The 23,322-nt window shown below is 38.5% G+C and overlaps 2 protein-coding genes and 1 long non-coding RNA gene across 10 annotated transcripts; 1 reads left to right on the forward strand and 2 right to left on the reverse strand.

Annotated features, from left to right (window-relative positions):
- Window positions 1-3,666: 3,666 nt before the first annotated feature.
- On the reverse strand, window positions 3,667-14,240 carry LOC114153416 (transcriptional coactivator YAP1-like). Of its 7 annotated transcripts, XM_028031957.1 has the most exons (9): window positions 13,959-14,240; window positions 13,368-13,600; window positions 10,864-11,066; window positions 10,162-10,316; window positions 7,084-7,185; window positions 6,752-6,849; window positions 6,520-6,674; window positions 5,460-5,560; window positions 3,667-4,807 (listed from the first exon to the last, which is right to left on the reverse strand). In XM_028031957.1, the coding sequence occupies exons 2-9, from the start codon at window positions 13,569-13,571 to the stop codon at window positions 4,632-4,634; spliced, it is 1,194 nt and encodes a 397-aa protein (XP_027887758.1). In that variant the 5' UTR covers window positions 13,572-13,600; window positions 13,959-14,240; the 3' UTR covers window positions 3,667-4,631. The 7 variants fall into 7 exon arrangements, with proteins under 7 accessions (XP_027887758.1, XP_027887760.1, XP_027887757.1 ...); XM_028031959.1 differs by lacking the exon at window positions 13,959-14,240 and having other exon boundaries at window positions 6,520-6,638; window positions 13,368-13,945; XM_028031956.1 differs by lacking the exon at window positions 13,959-14,240 and having other exon boundaries at window positions 13,368-13,945.
- On the reverse strand, window positions 8,199-10,155 carry LOC114153419 (uncharacterized). Its single transcript, XR_003597321.1, has 2 exons — window positions 9,524-10,155; window positions 8,199-9,475 (listed from the first exon to the last, which is right to left on the reverse strand). It is a non-coding gene; the product is annotated as an uncharacterized LOC114153419 (long non-coding RNA).
- A 4,983-nt stretch (window positions 14,241-19,223) lies between the features above and the next one.
- angptl5 (angiopoietin-like 5) lies at window positions 19,224-23,322 on the forward strand. Of its 2 annotated transcripts, none has more exons than XM_028032623.1 (8): window positions 19,224-19,429; window positions 20,560-20,737; window positions 20,820-20,923; window positions 21,014-21,107; window positions 21,387-21,490; window positions 21,562-21,682; window positions 21,849-22,034; window positions 22,116-23,322. In XM_028032623.1, the coding sequence occupies exons 1-8, from the start codon at window positions 19,373-19,375 to the stop codon at window positions 22,433-22,435; spliced, it is 1,164 nt and encodes a 387-aa protein (XP_027888424.1). In that variant the 5' UTR covers window positions 19,224-19,372; the 3' UTR covers window positions 22,436-23,322. The 2 variants fall into 2 exon arrangements, with proteins under 2 accessions (XP_027888424.1, XP_027888425.1); XM_028032624.1 differs by having other exon boundaries at window positions 19,226-19,429; window positions 20,560-20,731.

The following is a 23,322-nucleotide window of genomic DNA, read 5'->3' on the forward strand; positions in this document are numbered from 1 at the left end:
CCTCTGGAGAAACGTAATTACTTACTTAGCTTATACCAAGCGTGTGATTTATTGACCTTGCGGTGAGTTGAGCTGAGTTTTGATATCAGGATTGGTGAGAAACCACTGACATTTCCCACTTCACATTTTGACTTTTTGGGGACTTCCTGTCTGTTTTGCCTCCGTCACCGCCCTGAACTGCAGGCTGCAGTCAGTGGTTTATCCACAGTTTGACCAGTTAAAATGTTTGACGTAAAACAATAGTACTATCACAGTATTCAGTACGACATATAGACAATAAATCTATGCCTGTCAGAAATATTAAGCAACAAAAGTGGTTGCCAGAGTAAATACGTAAGGGCATTGAGCTACATATCACCATTTACAGATAAAAATCACAAAGAATGATCAGGACAAAAACTGATTTAAAAAAATATAATTATACAGACAATTTGAAAAAGCATGTCTTCGCTTGCTTTTTTAAAGATGAATCCAGACTTTAAGACAACATAAAAACAAAAAATGAGCGACCCACTCAAGTTTAGGTTGTGACCCTAACAGTAGATTTGATTATTCAGTAGAAGAAGATTGACCAAGCAAATTACAGCCGAAGTCAGGATTTTAAAAGAAATTCTAAAATAGCCATAAGAAGCAAAGCAGGAGCAATGTGAGCGTTTCTGTCTGTTCAGTCATCCCAAACAGAAATGTTTCGTAATTAAAAAATATTTAATAAAATGTGGACACCCATCCCAGATAAGCTGTTTCGAGTGATTTTCAAGAGTCATTGAAAAATAAGTGTTTCTAACAGCAATTAGGTGCTATTAACAACAGCTCCTAAATTCACCTAAATTCCTCCAGTCTGACCTTTTTGCAAAAAATGTCACGTAGTCAATTAATTGTCAGTGCAGAACAGCCAGGCTCTCCGGGGCAAAAACCACCTGACCTTTCGTCTTCTCAAAGTTCAAACTAGTTCTTTAATTAGTTTGGGATTTATTTTGGGGAAATTACGTTATTTAAACAGTTTGAAGAACTCCGAGTCCTTGAAGGAGTCGAATAGCTATGCATAAATGTCATCAAGATAACAGAGATAAGAAACCCAATGAAGAAAAACGTTGAGTACCACGCATGTCTGATCAGTGGACACTGACAGGATGTGGTTGATATAAACACAGCAATCCTCCTAAAACACCGTGACTCCACAGAAACCATTTGTCACTCATGAACACGTGACACCAAGAAGGGAGTTCATGAAGCTGCACCTGATTGATTATGAGGCGTAATTCCTGTTCTGATGAAACAGAACCTTCAGAGCACATGTCACAACGTGTAAAACCACACAATGCAAATGAAGTCATCAATAGGTTATCTAGTCTGCCACGATGGTAGGCTCATGATGTGGAAAGTTCAATGTCTACTACAGGAGAACGAGGAGTTAGCTCACTTAAATATCACATACACAGTTGAGCTAATAAATATAGAAGAGTGTTGAGAATGACAACAGTAATGACATAAATCCAAGCGAGAAAGAAACAAGAGTATGATTCAGGAAAACTCCAGGGACCAAAACCAGCAAGATTTGATCGGCTGGGTATTTTTGTGGGTTGGGGGTTCAGTTCAAATCCAGAACTTAAAAAATTTATGCTAAGATGAACTGGAAAATTGAAAGAGGGAAAATTCCAATGTATGTAGACAGATTTTTTTTTTTTAAATTACATTTAAAAAATGTAATTCAATTTTTAAAAATTAAATAATAATTTTTAAAATTTAAATTCAATTTTCCCCATGGTCTTTTTATTTTCCAAATACAAGGGAAATAAAAACAAAATACTATGGAAAGCAGAGATGCTTTAATGCTCTGACTTTTCAGGAAAAACATATAAATCCTAATTCAGCTACAGGTAGATACACATCTGTGTGCTGTTTGGTCGTAGAAATGAACAGAACAGGAAGCAAAATATCCAGGTGTAATTTAAAAGTTTATTAAACAGAAACTTCTTTAATTTGATTATAATTAATTAATCATGCATAAACAAGTAAAAAAAAAAACAACAAAAAACCTCAAAACTCTTTGTAAATAGTACAATAAATGTTATTATATGCAACATACAGAACATAGCAAGTGTCATGCATGCCAAGATAAATAATAAACTTGGTAGTGTGTTTGATGATGTGCAATAAATCACTTGTTAAGCTGTTCGGCACTTTAAATGAGAGCTACTAAAACAAGACCGGCTGCTTATGTGGGATTTTCAGAATGAAGTCTATAGAACTGCACATACATTAAAGGAAGAAGTCGGTTAGGAACCAATGGTCTTATCTGGTCATTTATAGCTTAATACTCAGATCAACTCTAAACACACTGCAGAAACAACCAAGCAGATAAAAACCGATATAATTTTCACATGGCTTGACTTAACAAGGGGAATAAAAGAAACTCCCTCATATACCGACGCTTGGACCTGACGTCTGCAGTTTGAATAAAATATTCTAAAAATGCAGCATTTCAAATTGTATGTCACCTTTACCAGGAATCCCAACTTCTTTAAGGTGTTTAAAAAAAAACAAAAACACAACTATTCTTCCCAATATTTGTTACATCTGGGCAGCTACATGTTTTGGATTGATATTGGCTGAATAGTAAAAACATATGGTCGGGAGTAAAATCAAAATTGATCTCATGTTTAGAATAAGAAAAAATTCATCAAATTGACCCCTGCAGTCACCTGCATGATCGAACAAACCGTTGATTCTCAATGGCATAATTTTATCTCCACTATAAGCTTGTATGGCTAGCTTAAACCTCAACACTAATCATGGGATAAAGCATTCTCTAAAAATGAAAATCTGATGGTATTACAAAAATGTACGGCATCAACTTAAGTGTTTAAAAACACTTCAAAAGGGTCCTTTAATTCTAAATGTATTTACACAAGTAAGAGTCACACAAACAATCAATCCAATATTTAGAAAGCTAAATCTAAAAAAAAAAAAAAAAAATTATGAAGGTTTGGGATTTGAAGGCGGCTAGTTTGCCAAGTTAGACATTCCTTTCCACAAAACACTTGAATCTCACTTTCTGATGCTTTGACACCAACAACATTCACTGCCATGACTTTTGAGTGAAAAGCAGAATAAAAAGAAAATACTAGATCAAGAAATATTCAGTATATGGAACAGATTTTCAGAAATAAATGAAAAAGTAGCATCTAAAATGTTAATGAGAATTTTATACACTTTAAAGCTGATGAGATGAAAAAAGAGGCTGTCACTATTTGAGTGTCTTTCATATTGACCCGTTGAATGGATACATCTCAAACTAAAGATGGGGAAATACTAGGAATGTTCCAATCCAGTATTGCAATAAAGGTGTTATGGAATAATAATAATTGCAAAAATCTTAGGCTGTGAATTTTATTCCTCAGGTCAGGCAACTAGAGAAAATTTTTTGCAAAACAAGAGTTTGGTAGAATGAAAATGAAACAACTATCAGCACTGTGAGTTCATTAGAAATCCCAAATAAATACTGCACCTGTGAAACTCATGTTCAATGCTGGCATGGAATAGAAGTCTACAATAAAAATATTGGAATAAACAAACAAACAAAAAAAAATACTAAAAGTGTTTTAAAATTACCCAAATATTGGTGGACAATATCGATATGATTTTTTTTTTCGCAAGGTTTTTTTTAAATCATTATTGACAAAAGAAAATCTAAGAATCAAAAACAAACACAAAACAAAAAACTGATGAATCGTCCTTACAGTTTTCTGTGGAAATCCTGCATTATGTTGGAGCTCACCCTGATCATGTGCTCATTCGCTTATATATTGAAGTCTCAAAGTTTTAAAAGTACATATTTAATGTTCAAAACTAATACATTGGCAGTATGCTTTCGAGTCGGCTGGATTTATTGACTCAGGCAGACAGATCCTGAGAATCTTTTACTTATTTTTAAACTTGCGCAACTGATGTAGGTTTAGGGAGGAAATGTTATTTTCTGACTCGCCACAAGAGGGCACCATTCCCTCCGTTTTAAGAAGAGATGCCCAGAGATTTCGAAACTATCCTAGTTTTTACCTAAAAAAAATCCTTTGATTCTTTGCTCACTTTACGCCAAAAACGTTGTTAAAAGTTGGTTTTAAAATACAACTCAGAGTTTTAACATGTAATAAAATCACAAGTTGCTCAGAGGTAGTAGCATGAGATGCTGCTTTTAACTTTCACAAGTCACTTGGATAATTTAGGAGCTTTAAACCTTTTTTTAAAATGTTTTATTATTTTGTTAAATAAAATCTTTATGTTACATTAATGCTATTTTAACAGGTTTTTGTGTTCAAACCTGTTTCGTGGCAATCCCAAGTGTGACTTTGGATGGAGGACCAGGATGAAAAGAAGAGGAGCATTTGCAAAAACCAGACCCAAAAAGAGAAAACCTCCAGCTTTTGTGAGAGTCATTTGTTTTTTTTGTTTTTTTAACAAAGGCCAGGAAGTGAATTCTGTAAGTAGATATCCATCACATATCTGTAGCATATTCTCTCCTAGTAGCTGTTCTGCACCACTTTTAAATCCGACTCAAATTTTCCAGAATTCTCAGTCATGCTACTAAAGCTTGATTTCAAACCACACTCAAAACTGATGGCGGCTGCTTGCGTCTATAGCCAGGTGAGTAGGCTGTCCCTGTCCATGTGCGGCCCGGAGAGAACTGTGTCCATTTCCATCAACATGTCTGAAGTCAAACTGTCGGGGATGCCGGGCATCAGGTCCTCATTTATCGGCAGCACGGGCATCGACTCTTGCAGGCCCATTGAGGGAGGCTCACTTGAGTCACCTGAACAAATCGCAGGCACAGAACGAGATGAATATTTTACTTTCCTTCATAAAACAGTTTTTACAATAACCTGTACAACTTACATACATTTATTGCACCATTGTACAAATGTTTAAAAAATAAAATATATATGCTAACAAGCAGGGGCGCTGCCAGGAATCTTGGGCCCCCTGCCAAAAATTTAAATTGGGCCCCCCTAGGCAGCTGCTGATACAATTTCTTGAGTCTATCTGACCCATCAAAAGGGTCACAATTTTAAAGGCTTGCTTTCTTTGGTCCAATACTGATAACTAGCACAATATTTACAGCAAATGAATTTTACATCCTACAGTCCGCATACAGTTTGCAAGTAGGTTGCTTAAATTTTTTCTATTAGTTTTAGATTACTGAAATGTCTCTCCCCACGAGCAATAGTCAAGCATTTCGGCAATAGGCGCTCCAAGAGGAGGTGGAGCAGATCGATCTTTTCCAAGGTTACTTGTCACTTAACATACTACCACGACATGGTGATAGGTTCAACAAATATGTAAAAAAAAAACAAACATATTCTTTATTTAAAGAATATGTTTTGAACAAATAAGAACAAAAATAAAATTAAAAATGTCATGAATTTGGCTTGGTAGTTGATAAAAACAGCTATAAGGAACAATACCAGTGTCCATGTGATCCACAGAGCTCAACATGTGGTCCGACGTGCGTGATAAGCTGCTGACACTCAGACCACTGTCAGTGCTTTCGTTGCGAGAGTGAGCCCTGAGTAAGAAACAAATAATTATGGGGTTAAAACAATCTTTTTCTTTCAGGTCTGGCCACCTTTTGCACTTAGAGGATAATTATTTCGGTCACCACAATTCAGCAAATGTATGAAAGAGTATAAAGGTGCTCAGAAGTTGCTGTAAGCCCGTATGAAAGTTTGAATTTAGTTTCTTTGAAGTTACTCTGATGCTGTGTCACATTTACCAGAAGTTTCAACCTGGATCAGGGAATCATGTTACAGCCAACAATACAACATTCCAGCTGTAAGGTGGGAAACTCCATGGGTTTTACTAATTGTTGTTCTGAGTGACAGACTAAAAACTACTGTGGGGAAAAAAAAAGCCAAAACAAACCAATTCTCAGCATTTTATGCATTCAAAGGAAGATATTCCCAAATACGTCCCATCAGAAGGGAGGTTATTAATTTTAATTTGGGAACTTCATATATTCTCTCATGCATGGCTGCCATATTGGATTCTGCACTCTGTTTCCTTTTTGGGATTTCAATTTTTGGCACGTGAAGTAGTTTCAAAATTCTGGCATCTAAGTACTCAGTGCAAGTCACAGTGACACCTGACTGAATGCTACATACAGCGTTATTTGAGTGAATCCATTTTTTGACCTCAGGCCCTGGTCTTTTACTTCTACCAATTTATTATGTACTGTCTGACAATAGATTGGACAAGCCTGATTGCTTCAGAAAGAGTTTTGGGAACCTTCTTGAGCAACAACACAGTATCCAACAGATTCTATATAAACACTATAAAACATCTTCACGCTATCTGCTAACTTTTATTCCTTTGTTAGCCCGGTAAATGCAATTTAGGGTCAGGAATAAAGATACATTTACAAATCTACTGGCACATATTTTTTTCTGAGTATTCTATGTATGAACAATACAACTATAAATCGAGTACTTTTCACTAACTTGCAGTATTGTGTTAGTAAAGACGTACCCATTAAGGTTAGGCTCTTGGTTTAGGGCCCTGATCCTGATATCCACTGACGGGACAAGCATCTGTGCGCTTCTGTCATGGTCCATCCCGCCGGGCATCTGGTTGCTCCCTCCCGCCTCCTGCACCTGGATGCGTGTATGCTTAGTTTCATTTAACTTTAAAGAAAGCAGAAGTTTAGGATAACATTGAATATTTATGGAACGACTCGCTCCAGCTTGGCGTTCTCTATGACCTGTGGGGCAAATTGTGGAGGGATGCCCTGCTTCAGTCTGAGCTTTTCAAGTCTTTGCTGCATTGCCAAACTGAGGATGGCCGGGTTCACCTTCGGGGCTACGACACACAAAAAAAACATTAAAAATATATGCATGAACTTCTTTGAAATGAAACATAAATCATACAGTGAAACAATTCATGAAGAATAGATTGTCCAACACTTTGAGATCCTTCTTTTTTTGCTGTCTTGTTGCCAAACATTGAGCTGTCCTATTGGCGCACATTGGAACACAATGTTTCTCATTGACAATTATCAACTCAGGAGGCACAAAATCTGTTATAGTGTGCTACCTAGACGCGGGTCGTCCCATGTGGTGGCCTGATTTATGTGATCAATGTAGTACATCTCTCCATCTGTAGTCACAGCCTGCTCCCAGCCTTCAGGCAGTGGACCTGAACAGCAGTAAAAGTACAGAGTGAGAAGGCAAATGGTTGATGGAGCCAATGGAGTGTTGAGAGGAAAGTTTGTAGTTTGCAGATTTTAGGAAGAGAAATGAATCACTGCTTTATTTTATTTACAATTAAAAACATTTTTTAAAAAAACTGTATGTGCATTTTGCCTAACCTCAGTGTGTGTGTAAATGAACGTCCATCCTTAAAGGGTCTGCTCACCCAAATCACACTATAAAAATTTTAAAATACCTCTCAGAAGAAACAATGTCTCCAATGCTGGGAACATTTACAAAACAAGCCAACAGAAAGCAATCTGATTACGGCTTTGCCATAGTTGAGGATCTGGGTGATGTCCTGTAGTCCACTGTACATTCAGTTTGTTTTATACCAAATACGGAAAGCAATATTTGACTCATTAGATGGTGAAGAGTCAGTTGGGCCAAGGTAACGTTTAAAAACCAGGGGTTACGTTGGAAAAAAGTGTAAACCTTCCCATTTAACTCTGTGAACTTTGATTAGCAATGTTACGATCCAAAGAACTTTTTTCTTATGCTCCAATTTAAAACAATAAATCAAAATCCACCAAACCTACATTTTTTGCTCAATGCTTAAATTAAAGAACCATATTTCTTTTTACATTTTAGAACAAAAGCAAATGCACAAAGAAAATGTATAAATAATCTTGAGTGGGAAGTTACATATGTGTTCAAAACAAAGTAGATTGTCACCTAATAAAGACTAATATTCCTTGAAACATTCAATTGATATGCTCAGACAAACAAATATGATTACAATATTTGATATGATGATCTTGTGGTTCGCACATTAAGTCTTCTCTGAGTGTCACAGTACAGGACAGAGTCTCATCCCCACAATCAATGATTTTAGTCTGATCCACAGGTTTTAATTGCTACTTCTTAATAGAAACATCCAGATGAGGCACTAGTTACAAAAGGAGAAGATGATTGATTCCTTTACTTTTTCACAGAAAACCTGTGGCAAACAAACAAACCCCAACATTGCCTCGACGTTTTTCCAACACCCAATCAAATAGTATCTAAGCAAGTAATTAACATTGCAAAAATGTACGTATGTGATTGAAACTTTTTAAATTTATGTTGATGTTTTAAAATCACTGCTTTTTATCATGTGCATGTTTTGTAAAGCTGTTTCACAGGCTTTGCACATTTCGCTGTTGATCAAACAAATCTGGGTGTGAATGACCAAATGTTCACACAGCAGACAAAAGTGGCGCAAAGCCAACTTCTCTACCAATGTGTTACTGGTATCTGATTTTTTTATTTTTTAGCACAAATCAATTTTCTTCTCGATATCACACCCAGGTCGCTTAAATACACGCTCCCAAACTGGATCCTTATCTGATGTTGGTGCAACCAGCTGGAACGGTCATGTCACATTTCATCCAACTTTTAAGTCACTGAGGTGTGACAAACATCGCAATTTTATTGGGAGGAGTCGGCAAGTACCAAGGTCAGATGTAAACAATGGACTAAACAAGTATGGTGGAAAATGTTGATGGAACTAATCATAACTGCAAAAAATAAATAAATAAAAAAAACTCAGAATGAATGAAAATAATTAAAAAAAACAAACTAAGATTGGTGTCTGCCAAGGATCTGAATTAAGACTTTATACATGCATAACGCAACTTTTTAAGCCTTTTTCACCACTTAAAACTACACTGACTGTAAAGGAGAGACAATACTAGCTGTCTGCCAGTACCGTGCAAACGGCAAAATATGAGGTGCAAAAACAATAGTTAAAAAGGCAGTAGATTAAAGTTTTGCATAGATTTCAAGTGGATTTATCAACAAGTCCTATCAAAGCATGCAGTAAACATGCTAGATTTAGCCTAAAACTTAAATTCATTGATTTATTGATGAAAGTAGTGGAAAGTGTTGAGTCTTTACTTTAACGGAGTAAAGTCGGTCTTAGAGAAACATGAAATATAAAGGATGTTCAGCTGAAACTCAATCTGAGAATAAATATACGTTATTATCGAGAAAAATAGATTCTGAAACATCCTGAACATCATTGGTGAGCGAGTTAATAAGTGGAAGACGGACATGATAGTAATTAACATGGACACCAAATTATGTTACAAGGTGCTTTAACCTTGCTTCCCTGTTTTATGATTTTTATTTTAGCAAAAACGAATTTATTACTCTCTCAATTTTAAAAATAGGGACGCAGTTGCTGCACTACTCTACATTTTAGGCATCTAAGCTAACATAGGGGTAATATGGATGAAATGTAATGTGGCATTGTGCTGCCATTTGAAACTGCTGGGTTTTCAAGCAAGTAGATTAATTTTAACGTCACATCGGCCTGGCACTTAGCATTGGTAAACAATTCATCTTAATTGACTAATCGGTTCCAGGCGCAATGAATACTGATCTGGACATACATGTTATTTCCTGCACAATGTAATATTTTGATGGGTGAAGCCCAACAAAGCTTTCAAACAGCTTCTCCAAGCAGTTTTTCCTCAGAGAGAAGATTTGTCAGTAACACTTAAAACCATTATGGGTCTGATAATGCCTAATACGCAGGTGGATGACAACTGAAAGCAGAAGCCAGTGAGAAAGAGTTTTTATGAGAGCCTGATTGATGTTTAAAAAAGATCTTATAGGTTGTACTTAAAGTCAATGATCACGTGTTGCATCATCACATCCTGTGGTTGATTCTCTCATTTAAAGAAATACAATTTGGGTAAACTGACCCTTTAGACATTTATATCAAGCTAATAATGGAAAAAAAGACTTATAGAACCTGCATGATTCTTTTTTAATTTCACCCTGATGTAGGTTCACATATTAAGCCTGATCATTTTTTCAAAGCAGAGGCATTAGTGCAAGCAACCCAAAGAGAATCCCAAAGGAACAACACCCAACACACTCCAGGTCAGAGGAAGACAGACGACAACAAAAAGGGTACAGCACTGCAGTGTGATACCTGTCTCAGGAACAATATTTTTTGGTTGCGTAGTGGGAGCTGGGTTGCTGAAGGAGTGGGCGTGGCTCGGGGTGCAGGCGATCTGATGCTGGGCTGCAGCCGACTGAAGCTGCGAGAGGCGGGGGTCCTGCCATGTGGTCGTCCTGTGCACGTGGCTGAAGAAAAGAAACACACACACACACACACACACAGCAAGCGATGCATCTATTAAACCGCAGTAACCTGAAGGGCGAGGAGCGTTCTCCCTCAGACTCGCTTTACCTGTACGACCAGATGTGCTTGCACATCAATCTCAGGCTTTTCACAGAGCAGGAAACGTGCTCTCATGAAGGTGAAACCCAACAGGCCACAGAACTGGTTCAACTGTTTCCTGTCTGCAGGAGTTTTAATCCTGTGTACAGCTCTGCCACTTTACTTTTAGAAAAATGAGAACATCTTGTGTGGCAAAAAATAAAAATAAAAAAAACTTTTAGAAAAAACCCCCCAATATTTTGAATCATATCAGAGCTGGAATGATCCTTTGGGACATCTATCAGCCTAAAATATTAAGGTCACCACTTTCCAGTTCCAAAATCTGCTGATTCAGAATCTGTCTTGCACAACCTGCTTTCGGAAACTGTCATCCGGCACAGAAACCCTTTTTAAAGAAAACCTGCAGAGCCAGAGATGCAACACAGCGATAAAGCTGGAGGAAGCCCTTACTTGATGAAGTACCGTTGGCCAGTGGACGTCTTGGCCATCTCCCAACCGTCGGGGAGTGGCACATCATCGGGTATGATTGGTGTGGCCGCTGCATCTGCATCTGCTTGAGCAGAGAGGGAGTTGACTGGGAGGGAGGCCGGGGAGGAATGAGCGCGGACGTGATGAGGGGCGAGGGAGCCGCACAAGCCTCCGTCTGAACTGGCCTGACGAGAAAGGAGCAGGGTTAGCAAGAGTGACAAACGGCAATCCGAAACATAAACTGAGAGCAAAAACAAAGCAAGTTCAAATGGGTAACGAAAGCTAGACTGTACAAGACTTGCTTCTCACACTGGACAGTCTCACCGCCAAATGGTTTCATTGCAAAAAAAAAGTACACTGGAAAGTGGCAGGATTTTGTGATGCATCATTTCAAAACTTTTTTCCTCCTTTAACGTGGCATTTATCCTCCATAATTCAACCGAAAAACAAATAAGCTGTATTGACCTGTCTGCATAAGTGTACACACACTTAACCCAAAGCCTAAGCAGCTTTTGATCAAGTTCAACATTTAGTTTTCCTTGGCAAGAGTCCATCAGCGTCCCTCAGCTTCAGATTTCAATATTTACCTCTTCTGCCTGACAAAAGTTTCCAAATCATTTAGATTATGAGCACGTATCTTTAGTTAATGAACTAAACAAAAGAAAACAAACTCAAATTTTTATTTACAAAAGATGAAGTAATCCCAGAGCATGATGCTGCTACTACCACGTTTATGCTTCACTGTTGTTTTCTTTGGAATTGTGGATCAAAATTCAGGTTTGGTTTCATTAGACCACGAGTGGCTAAGGCTTTGGAAGACTTCAGTAAAGTTTGGATGTTTTCTTTGGAAGAAAAGACCTCTGTCTTACAAACTTATCTTTCATCTGACACTTTTCCAATAAAGGACACACACATGTGAAGCACATCGAGCAGAAACTCCTGCAGCTCTCTCACTGTTGCCGTCCGGCTCTAGGCACTGTCTCTGAAAGGTTTTTGTTTCGTCTTTCCATCAGTTGTGATTTCACTCTCTTCTCATATTTTCTTTAAGCGTGTTGTTACTGTGCCATGGATGTGAATTTATAATATGGGATTGTGTTTCTGACTGACACATTTGTGCAACAAGATCTTTTGATCCGTTGTTCCGTCTCTCCAGACTTTAGTCTGCAGGATGCAAATGAACAAATGCTATCAAAATCCTTCTACAGTAGCAGAAATTTACTTCTGCTTAAACAAGTTAACTTTAAATGGCAGCAGGTATGTACTAAAGGGACAAGATAATGTAAGTAAATCAAAAAAAAATAAATTAAACTTCATTTATGTGAGGTTATTCACAGGTGTGCATCCACACGGAGCCTAAGAGCTTTTTTTGGTTTTACATTGTTGTACCTTACTGATTGGCTTGATTTTCTGTTAAAGTGTGCAGGATTTTTGTCACAACAAAATCCTAAACATATTTTAAATGATTTATGATTTTTTTAATATAAAAATTATTTGAATTTTAAAAGGAGTTAATGCAGGTTAGCGTCCCCTCTGTAGTGACTTCAACTTTTTTTTTAAGAGTGACAAAACACTAGCCGGAACATCCTACAGTCTGATATCTAGGGTTTAGATGTCCTTAAATGAATCTCTTGCATGTGTTAGGTGCCGTAAACAATTCAAGCAACGATTGCACTCGTTCACAGCTGGTGAAGTTCTGTTTGTCACTTTCTGTACCTTTTTGTGTTCATTCGAGATTTTCCCACAACTGGACCGCAAATGACAAGGAGACGAAATCAGCTACAAAAACGCAACATGAAGAGTTCTGATAATGGCAAAACTGAGTGACCTTTCGTGGTTGTAGTTCTGAGTGCAACAGTTTGTGTCAAACTAAGAAAATGCAACTTGAAATGAATTCAGCAGAGACATTAAACCCTGAATTAGATTTCTTGCAGCCCTGCAGCGATGCACAATGTCCAGTTTGAGTATTGCAGCATCTGTGTATTCTTTGTCACCTTAGATAGTTTGTGCCTTGCTTTCAATGCATGGTGATCAATTTTACAGCAGTAAAATGTCTGTAGAACATTCGGATGTTTTAAACTGTCCACGCAGCTGCACAGGCCAGAGAAAATAATTATGAAGCTCTGGATCTAAAAAGAGAAATGGTTACTGCTATGTTCAGATGTGAGGACTCTGGACTCCCTAAACACTGGTACAAAAACCAGCGGATCATATTGTTCTTGTTGTTAAAATTCCTATTTGCAAAGTTTTTGGTGAACACAGTGGTTTTAAATAGGGGTCACGACCTCCTGACATCTTCTGAAATTAAACTACAAGAGTAAATTGATTACGGCAAAAGCATTTTAATGCTGTGACAGATAAAAACTGTATTGATAAACAAATAATAATAATAATAACTTTTCCAATTTCTAAATTCATTCACTAAATATTGGTGAATTTTATGCAACAATAGACATCCTGCAGCGTGAAGCAGCTTGCAGTAATATTACTTGTCTGGAGTGGCCCCTGGGCTCCGGCGGCTTGAAGAAAGAGTCCGGAAACTTCCTCATCCTCATGGGCACGGACGGGGGCTGCCTGGTCGCCTTGCTGGGGTTCATCACCGCGTTGAAGAGGGCCTCCAGCTCCGTCTTGGAGTCCCCGCGGACGTGCACGACCTGCTGCCCCGCCGGAGGCGCGCCGCGGTGCGCGTCCATGTCGCCCAAAGTTTGGAATCGAAACGTATCTGTAGAAAAAGTCCGCTCATGTAAAACAGACGAAGAGTAAAACGCAGATTGCCGAGAAAAAACGGGGTTGGATGCGCCTGTGTGCAACAGTTCTGATCAGATTTGTTTACACTTTCAGACCCCCCCTCCGTCTTCTTTTAAACCCCCACCCCATTTGAACTTTTCGCGTCGCTGCCTCGGTGTTTGAAGCTCGAACTTCTCCAAGTTATTTAGCAACAGGGGGGGGGGGGGGGGGGGGGGGGAAACACACCAAGCGTCAGGTAACGTGGTCGAAATGGTGTTATTTAAGCCAAGATCGCGGACAAAAAAAAAAAATCAAATCAAATCTCGGCAGAGCACAACATGCCTCCCACATACCTCAAGCAGCCAGAGCGTCCCCACTCCTCCTCCTCCTCCTCCTTCTCCTTCTCCTCCCCTGTGTGTTCCTGCAGGGAGAAAAAGAAGTCCCAGTCTGGAAAACGCTCAAGCCGACTCCGTTTTCCCCGAGACGGACGGTGGAGTAAAAACCCTGTAAAGGGCGAGGCAGGGCGCACGCACAACAAAACTGGCCGGGGAAGAGCGATTTCACCGAGACCTCTAAACTTTTCCCATCCAGCGTTTCAGTCCAGATTCATGTGATAGTGCGGAGGGGCGGGGTTGTTGGGTTTAAAGCTGCCGCAGTCGCAGGGCAAATATTCCACACTCAAGACAGATATGTAAACCATCGCTGGTGAAAACTTCAAGAAAAGCAGGAGTTTATTTACAGAGCTGGTCAGCTGGAAAACCCAAATAATCCCATTTACTCTGTGTTTAGTTTATATTTTAAATCCAGCTTGTGCATTTTCCAGTCGTTAAGAGGTAGAGAGTGAAGTACTGCAACAACCTCAGGTAATCTCACAGAAGGGCCGCATTAAGTCCTTCTTTTTCCCCGACTCTGGGTCTGGAGGGTCTTGTGTATTTTTGGTTGGGGGGGGGGGGTTGGGTAGGGGAAATTGGGAAGTTGCGCGGAGAAAACATCCGCCCCATGATGAGGCCAACCCAGCCGGAGCCTGTTTGTCCCGTGCAGGCTCAAGCCGCAGTGTAGCGCCCCCTGGCGGAAAACACGCACCAGCGAGCCCACAATTCAGCAGCTGCTGGTAACTACTGACGGCCAAAAGTATGAAGTCCCAAAAGTGTTATTATTCAGGGATATATTTTCGGAGTTGTGTAGTCAGTGAGTTACATTTACTCAGTTACATTTACTTGAGTAACTTTTTTTTTTTTTTTTTTTTTTGATATAATGTACTTTTAGGAGTATTTTTTTTTACTACGCCGTACTTTACTTTTACTTGAGTAATTTTATTATGAAGTATTTCTACTCTTACTTGAGTAAAAAGTCTGGATTTTCTACCCACTGAATAAAAAACAAAGATATTTTAACCAAAAATGCACCAGACATAAACACACACTTGCAGTTCTTTGCTAAAGTTTCATATATATATATATTTTTATTGAAATTAACTGATTTGGAAAAATTTCTCTTGCCTGATTTTGTAATTTTTTGTTACTTATATGAATTATTGACATTTTTGTACCTTAAAACACCAAAATGTCTGTTTAACTTTATAATTTGGTCCATCTGATTGTATAATTTTTAAATATTACATTTGATTTGATCAACTACTCTTTACCAAATACTTTTTTACTCGTACTTGAGTAATTTCTTGGATGACTACATGAGTAAAAATGTGTTGAAGTAGTGCTACTCTTTCTTAAGTACAATTTTTGGGCACTATTATGCCTTTAGAAAATTTATTTCTGCTTAATTTCAAAATGTTTAAATTCACATTTGAATATTTATTCAGTCAATCTAATGAAAATGATTTTCTGTGGCTAAGTTATTAAGCGGCCGAGAGGTTTTTGTTACACTAGGATCTGTTTAAGTTCTCGAGGTGGAAAAGAAAAAAATTAGAAACAATAGGACAGTGTAAAGCACTGGTAAATTGTTCCCTCTACAAAAAGAGAAGAACAAAACATTGTGTCATAAAGCCATCAGAGTCTGACTGATCGGTACTGTGTGATTACTCCCTTCCTTGTTTCAAGAAGGAGCTGCAAACATTGAAGGTGAAGAAAAGGTCGACAGAAACTTTCCCGGCAAGTTGCTCATTGTCAGGGAAGCCAGATGCTCTGCTCTGCACAGCATCAAACTTGACATATGTTCCATATTTCTATGTTTGTAATCACCTGCGTAGACTTTCTTTCTTTCTTTCTTTCTTTCTTCTTTTTTAACTGTGGAATGAAGAGCTTATTTTGTCAAGATGCAGTCACTGTCATTGCTGCCTTCTTCGGCGATGTCAAATACATTCAAACAGTAAAACATGCTTTTTTTTTTAGGCTGTTTGAGTTACAAGTCAGGGGTTTTGAGTCAGTGTTCACATTCATTCCTAAACTCTGTGTAAAGTGATTATATCTTAGCAATCCCATTTTATAAACAGGTATCACATAGCCATACATCATGAAATAAATTGCCAGCTGAGAAGCAAACTGCTAATAATTTCAGTAAAATAAATTTGATCATTTTGTCACAAAAATTAGTTTTAAATAAGTTGCATTTTGGTTGAGTTACTTTAAAATTGTGATCATTTTCTGCGATATAGCTATAGGTTACATCCAAACAGACATTTAGCAACACATTGATAAGAAACATTATTGTGAAACACTCATGTGGACAACAGGTGGCACTGTCTCCTTTTTTACATTAATTTCTTCTTTTATTTTTAGGTAGTCCTTTATTCACTATAAAAAGCTGAGAGCTAAATACTGTCTTTGTGTTGTTCTTTTCTATCAAAAATTTGCTCACTGAATAAAAGCTGAAAGTAAACCAAGACAAATGTTTTGTGAGCAGCTTAATACTCGTAGATAATCGCTGCTCTCTAATCGTGGTTCTTCATTTTCATTTTCACTGATTCCTTCATTCTTCTTGGTTTTTAAGCTGCTTTCCCAAACAGCAGCAATGTTGGTGTGAGTTGCCTCCTCACATCAAATAAAGATAGCATTGTAGTAGCAAATTGTTTAACATTAATTTGAGAGAATTGTCATACATGGCAAAGATTTGAATCAGTTAATAGTGATTGTACAGCCCAATCAACCTACTGAGAATATTTGAAATCAGAAAGGATATTTTGCATTATCTTCACAAATTTAGATAGAGATAAATATTACTACTTCCTAAGCCACATACCTAATAAAAGTAAACTACAGCATGCACAGATCTACTACTGGTAGCAAACTGGAATTAGTTTCGCTATCAAATCAATCAATCAATCAATGAAATTTTATTTGTATAGCACATTTCAGCAACAAGGCATTTCAAAGTGCTTTACATCAAAGTGCTTTACAAACACAGAAGCACAATGCAACATAGAATCAACAATCAAAACACGACAGTAAGTCAAGTTCCATCATTAAATTTGTAATTGATTAGATTTCAAATACAATTCTAAACAGGTGGGTTTTCAGTTGAGATTTAAAAGAAGTCAGTGTTTCAGCTGTTTTACAGTTTTCTGGAAGTTTGTTCCAGATTTGTGGTGCATAGATGCTGAAAGCTGCTTCTCCTCGTTTGGTTCTGGTTCTGGGGATGCAGAGCAGGCCAGAACCAGAAGACCTGAGAGGTCTGGAAGGTTGATACAACAACAGCAGATCTTTAATGTATTGTGGTGCTAAGCCGTTCAGTGATTTGTAAACTAACAACAGTATTTTAAAGTCTATTCTTTGAGCTACAGGGAGCCAGTGGAGGGACTTTAAAACTGGTGTTATGTGATCTATCCTCCTGGTTTTAGTGAGAACGCGTGTCATGAATTGGTGCGGTGGATGTGGTGAGGCAGATGCAGCAGACCCAGGTAACGTGAGAAATGATGATTTTAATGATAAATAAGTCCAGCAACAGGCAGCACGCACATTAGACGAGGACCCGACAAAGAACAGACACACAGGTGACACTAAATACACTGGGGGTAATCAGGGAACAAGAAACACCTGGGAACTAATCAAGGGGAGAACAGGACAACGCGGAGACACAAACTCGAAATTAACACACAGAAAACACAGAACACGACAACGCCAGCAGCAGCATTCTGGATCAGCTGCAGCTGTTTGATTGATTTGTTGGACAGACCTGTGAAGACGCTGTTGCAATAATCAATACGACTGAAGATGAACGCATGGATGAGTTTCTCTAGATCTGGCTGAGACATTAGTCCTTTAATCCTGGAAATGTTCGTCAGGTGATAGAAGGCCGACTTTGTAACTGTCTTTATGTGGCTCTGGAGGTTCAGGTCAGAGTCCATCACTACTCCCAGGTTTCGGGCTGATCGCTGGTTTTCAGTTGTAATAACTGAAGATGTGCATTGACTCTAGATCTATAACTCTAGATCTATAACTCTAGATCGTTCCTCTTTAGGTCCAAAAATAATAACTTCAGTTTTGTTTCTGTTCAGCTGGAGAAAGTTTTGGCACATCCACACATTTATCTGCTCTAAGCATCTGTTCAGTGATTGGATGGGGTCAAAGGTCACCTGGTGACATCGTAATGTAGAGCTGCGTGTCATCTGCATAGTTATGGTAGCTAATATTATTTCCTGTTATAACCTGAGCTAGGGGGAGCATATAAATATTGAATAAGAGGGTCCTAGGATTGAACCTTGGGGTATCCCACATGTGACCTTTGACCTCTTTGATGAGAAGTTTCCAATTGAAACAAATGAAAAGATCGCTAGCATCTTTTCATTTTGTATACTTTGTCATGCAGAGGCATTGTGTTTTTTAAAAAAATATATATTTATTTAGCTGTTCTAAACATTAAATCACAAAAAATGTAACAAGCTGTAATAATAAGCATGGTTCCTGAAATAGCTTAGATCCTCCTTACTAGGCCTTTATTTATTCCCTTGATCTTCATGAGTTCACCCGTTATTGACATGCACACACTGTTTTTGAGCAGCATGTAAAGTTGCACAGATGTGGGGTCCCTGAGGCAACAGCGCCATGCTTTTTCCACATTCCTCTTTCTGACCATGGCTGCAGACTCACAGAGGCCTGGAGCAGCAGTGATCCTTTCCATTGGCACGCTCAGCAACTTTTTCCAAGGAAGCGACAGACTCCAGCTGGACTCTTCCTGGCATTTTCAGCTGTTCTTTTGCTTTTTTTTTACTTTCTTCACTGCTTAAATGCCCAGTTTACTGGAATAATTGGTCTCGCTCTATAGGAGGCTTTTGACTCAGTGCTTAGGGTTGGAGGAAACATGAGCACAAGTAACAAACACCCTGCCCCGTCTGCACCCTACCTTCAGCTGCGGCTCCCACGCAGCGACACAAGCCAAGACTGGGGGTTCAATAAAACAAGCTGCACATTTTTTTTTTTCTCCCCACATCTGTTTCTCATGCTGGCGGCAGGATGTAACCCTTAAAACAACAATGTCTGGTTAAGAGACACACCACATAGAAAAGTAGTAGCTCCAACACAAAACTAAAAATCTGCACATTCAGCTCCTTCTGGGAAACGTAATCAGATTTTCATTAGCACCCTTCTTTAACTCGTCTGATGTAACGGGAGTTTACAAGGAAGTGGGAGTAGCCTCAGCCAGTCACTCCCACTGTCACGTGTGAGAGGAACTGAGGAGAAAGTGAAAAGGGGGTTTGGAATACAAACAGTAGATGTGGACAGTTTGTGGAAAAAAAAATAGGTATAAATGAAGAAGTTGGTGGGAAGAGCTCCGCCCCCTCGCTTTGTGAGGAAATAATCACAGTTGGACTGGGATGATGTGGGCAACAACTGTCCTCCTGCTGCTCCTGCCTCAGCTGGTTTCCTCCACAGTATGTATATGCATGTTGAAAATTGTTCATCTGTTTTCGCATTTCTGTATTAGGAAACATTTATTAGGATTTATGGAAGGCAGAGTAATGCAGAACCCATAAGCTGTCAGCGACAGGCCCAAACAAGCTGCTTTATTCGGTTTGTGTTTGTCAATGTTTGAAGAAAACATTTATATTCTATAAAGAAAATAGAAAGTTAGAGAACCCATTTTATATTTTATTGAGATAAACACTGTTTTAAATATGAAGGATGTTTTGTCAAAACTTTATCCCTAAAAACCCCCCAATATTTTAATCTGAGATATTTGAATTAAGGTCTAATGCATTCTCAGACATTATAATGTGTCTAATGGTATTTTCATCATATAATTAAACAAATCTACGTATATCCCAGCTACCATTTATCCCAGTAAGCTCCAGATTAGTTTGCTTCTTAGCCATTTTATGCCCCCATGCTTTGCTATTTCTTCTCAATCTTATTCGCTTTTATGTCCGCAAACCAACCATTTTATTCCAGTAAACTTAACTAAAGCATAATAATGTATGTCTCATCAGTGAATAGCTTTTTTGAATTTTATAAATAAAAAAGACAAAAAAAGATGCTCAAATCTCTTGTTGCATTTCAGTAGGATTTAATGTTACAGAGCATAACCAATGACTGATCAGTCACTTTCATAAGACTACTGATTATTATTTGAAGCTACTCCAAACCACTTCCCACAAAAGTAGGAACAAAATATCCTAAAGTTACAAATTTACACCTGGTTCCAGAAAGCTGAAAATGACAGCTTTCTGGATACAAAATAGGTAAAACTGCCGATGTAGCAAAAAGAAAAGACGTGAAATGATAAAGATGTCTGTTTTTTGCTTATTACACTTTGACAGCGTAATATTGCTAGCCACACTGTAAATTAGATTCTCAAGTTTTTAAAAAGCAGAATAAATATTCTTCAGCAGATGCTCGGTTTCCCATATAATGAGGAGTTTTTTGAAAAGCTCTAAAAGAAATAGCAATATCTCGTAACATATAACCTAACATAAAAAATGAAGGCAAAACGTTCTAGTGTTTTTCTGATCGCAGGCAGTCTGTGTGCTATCTGATCAAACTGTATTCTTCTGTTTACCTGTAGACTGGAGGCACCACTGGCCATTTAAACCAATCAGAGACAGTAAACGAGGAACTCTCTGACTCACCTGTCAAAGGCCAAAAGGCTTTCAGGCAGACCAAAGGTCACGATGCGTGCTCCGTCCCATGTGACATCACCGTCAAACTCCTCCGGGATGAAAAACACTCAATCTGTGGTGGAGGTTTTATTTTGTTCTTGCAACATTGCTAGCTCTCTCATCAATATTGGGTGCTCACTAAGCACGTCTGTTTCTATGTGTGCAGGCCAGCTGCAGCAGTCCCTGCTGGCATTTGGACGTAGCACCCGAAAGCTAATCAGGGATGTGATGGAGGAGCAGCAGAGAGGCTTAGATGTCCTGAGTGGTCAGGTAAAACCTGGTTAGGATTTTCTGGTTTGATGAGGAGACTTTAAAGGAATTAACTGGCCAGTAGTGACCGCTGCTGTGTCACATTTCCAGGTTTCAGAACTGATGAGCAAAGTGCAGATGCTCAGCTCCGAGGTCCAGAGAAGCAACACTGAGATGTACTCGATAAAGCCTGTTCAGTCCCACGGTAACACACAGGCTCCTTCATACAACATGCAGGCTGGAGGGTTATTTTCTATCTTAAATAAAATCCAAATAAATACGCTTAAATTTGTGGATGTAATGTGACAAAATGTGAAAAAGTGTAAGGCATCATATCTAAACCAGGTAAAGGTAGAATTAAAAGCCAAATGTAAATAGGAATTATTAGTGTGCAAAGTGAGATTTTTATCAGAGAACCCCTTTAGTTGTTAGCAACAATGGCTCGAATGTTTTCTTGAATTTAATCACTTGTGCTTTTGATCAGGACGGGACTGCAGTGACATCAAGGACAGCCTGATGTCAGTCGTCCCAAAGATCCCCAGTGGTATTTACATAATCCATCCAGAAGAAACAGACTCTTCTTTTGAGGTACAAAATGAATTTAGGCATTCCCCGTTTGGCCAGTTTTCATCGTTAAAACCTAAACAAATGTTGTTAAGGTGTTCTGTGAGATGGACTACATGGAAGGTGGCTGGACTGTGATGCAGAGGAGAACTGATGGCTTGAATGACTTCAAACGATCCTGGGCTGATTACATTAATGGCTTTGGAAACCTTGCAGGTTGTGCATACCTGTATTCATTATCATTCGAGAATCAGGTTTATCTTAAAACCTTTTCGTCAGAAAGACAAATCCAACTCTTTCTCCTATTTTATCAAACCAGGAGAAGCCTAAAGCTCCAGTGGAGTTTGATCCTCATCAAATTTCTCCTTCTTTGGCTCTATAGGAGAACACTGGTTGGGTCTGAAGAAGGTTTTTCACATCGTCAACCAGAAAGATGCTCGCTTCCAACTTCACATCGCTCTGGTGTCCAACAACGACGTCACGTCTTATGCTTCCTACGATAACTTCCGCCTCGACAATGAAACCCAGTTCTTCAGAATCCACCTGGGCAGATATGCAGGCAGTGCAGGTATGACAAAACAAGGAAGACATCTACAGCTATTTTCAAACTGTTTGATATGTGGCGTTATGCATGTGTGTTTTTGCTCAGGCGACGCTTTCCGTGGCTTTGAGCAGGAGCAGAACCAGGACACAGCTCCATTTAGCGCCGCGGACGTGGACAACGATGGCTGCAACCCGTCATGCAGTTTTGCCAACAGGACGGTGGAGAGTTGCAGCATCCTGCACAACCACACAGGGTGGTGGTTCAACCAGTGCGGACTGGCAAACCTCAACGGCTCCCCCGAAGACGGAGAACAGAACCAGGGGAAGAGGACGCACATCCTTTGGGACACCTGGAGGCAGAGTGGAGTCCCTTACGCCATCAAATCCGTTACGATGAAGATCAGAAGGCTTGCAACCAACAACTGACACCTAATGAAGAGGGATGAAGCATTGATGGGCCTCTGACAATTTTACTAATACAGCAAATATTCGGTAGTGCAAAATATTACAACTTATACTTGAACTTAGATAATACTTTCAAAGAACCTTTCTAAAACTTAGCAGATACTTTCAGGAACTTAACAAGCACTTTCTGAAACGTTCATGAATTTTGGCAGATACTTTTAAGAGCTTTTTTAATCAAGCTTTCTTGAAACTCCTGAGGTACTTTCTGGAACTTTTCTGGAATCTACCAAGTACTTTTCAAACATTTTATAGAGCTTTTCCTTTATTTCCATTCAAATTCCATGGAAGTACCTGATGAGTTTTGAAAAAGTCTCTTTGAAGATCTGCAAAATTTACGGAAGATTACCTCAAAGTTCAACAAAAGTATTGTTATTTAGTGCTAAAGAATGTTTACTGTAATTATGATCTTAAACTATTACTACAGCTAATTTTGTTTTGTCTAAAGAGGACAAATCTATGCATTAAACTCTGCCACAAATGCAATTAACAACTGATCACTGTTACAATTGTTAACCTGATGTGCACATAAATTCTATGATTTTTGTTAAATTGTGCTAGTTCTTTTTAACTGCCATATTTTTTTCTACATAACCTGTCTTTATTTGTGACATTTGATTCTAAATGTTAGTTAAGAAAAACTGCAATAACAAACATGAATCCCGTGTCACCATCTACTTCTTCATCAAGAGGAAATGAAAACAGTCAAGCCAAAGCTTTTTATACTTGGTTTTTATTCAAATGATTTTAAGATTTTACTCATTACAAGTGGACAATAAAGTCATTCTGCATTTATGTCGTATATCAAGCTTTGTTGAAGGACTGAATTTAAGGAAGCCATAAATCATTTT

This window comes from Xiphophorus couchianus, chromosome 11 (genome assembly GCF_001444195.1).
Source record: "Xiphophorus couchianus chromosome 11, X_couchianus-1.0, whole genome shotgun sequence".
NCBI classification, from domain to species: Eukaryota; Metazoa; Chordata; class Actinopteri; order Cyprinodontiformes; family Poeciliidae; genus Xiphophorus; species Xiphophorus couchianus.

Bases quoted from the DNA above. Each gene is read 5' to 3' on its own strand.
- angptl5 (XM_028032623.1), top strand. From the start codon at position 19,373: ATGATGTGGGCAACAACTGTCCTCCTGCTGCTCCTGCCTCAGCTGGTT. The intron at 21,108-21,386 runs GTAACACACAGG...GCTTTTGATCAG, and splicing joins AAAGCCTGTTCAGTCCCACG to GACGGGACTGCAGTGACATC. The intron at 21,491-21,561 runs GTACAAAATGAA...AATGTTGTTAAG, and splicing joins AAACAGACTCTTCTTTTGAG to GTGTTCTGTGAGATGGACTA.
- LOC114153416 (XM_028031957.1), bottom strand. From the start codon at position 13,571: ATGGACGCGCACCGCGGCGCGCCTCCGGCGGGGCAGCAGGTCGTGCAC. The intron at 11,067-13,367 runs GTAATATTACTG...CTTTCTCGTCAG, and splicing joins CCAGGGGCCACTCCAGACAA to GCCAGTTCAGACGGAGGCTT. The intron at 10,317-10,863 runs GTAAGGGCTTCC...TCTTTTCTTCAG, and splicing joins GGCCAACGGTACTTCATCAA to CCACGTGCACAGGACGACCA.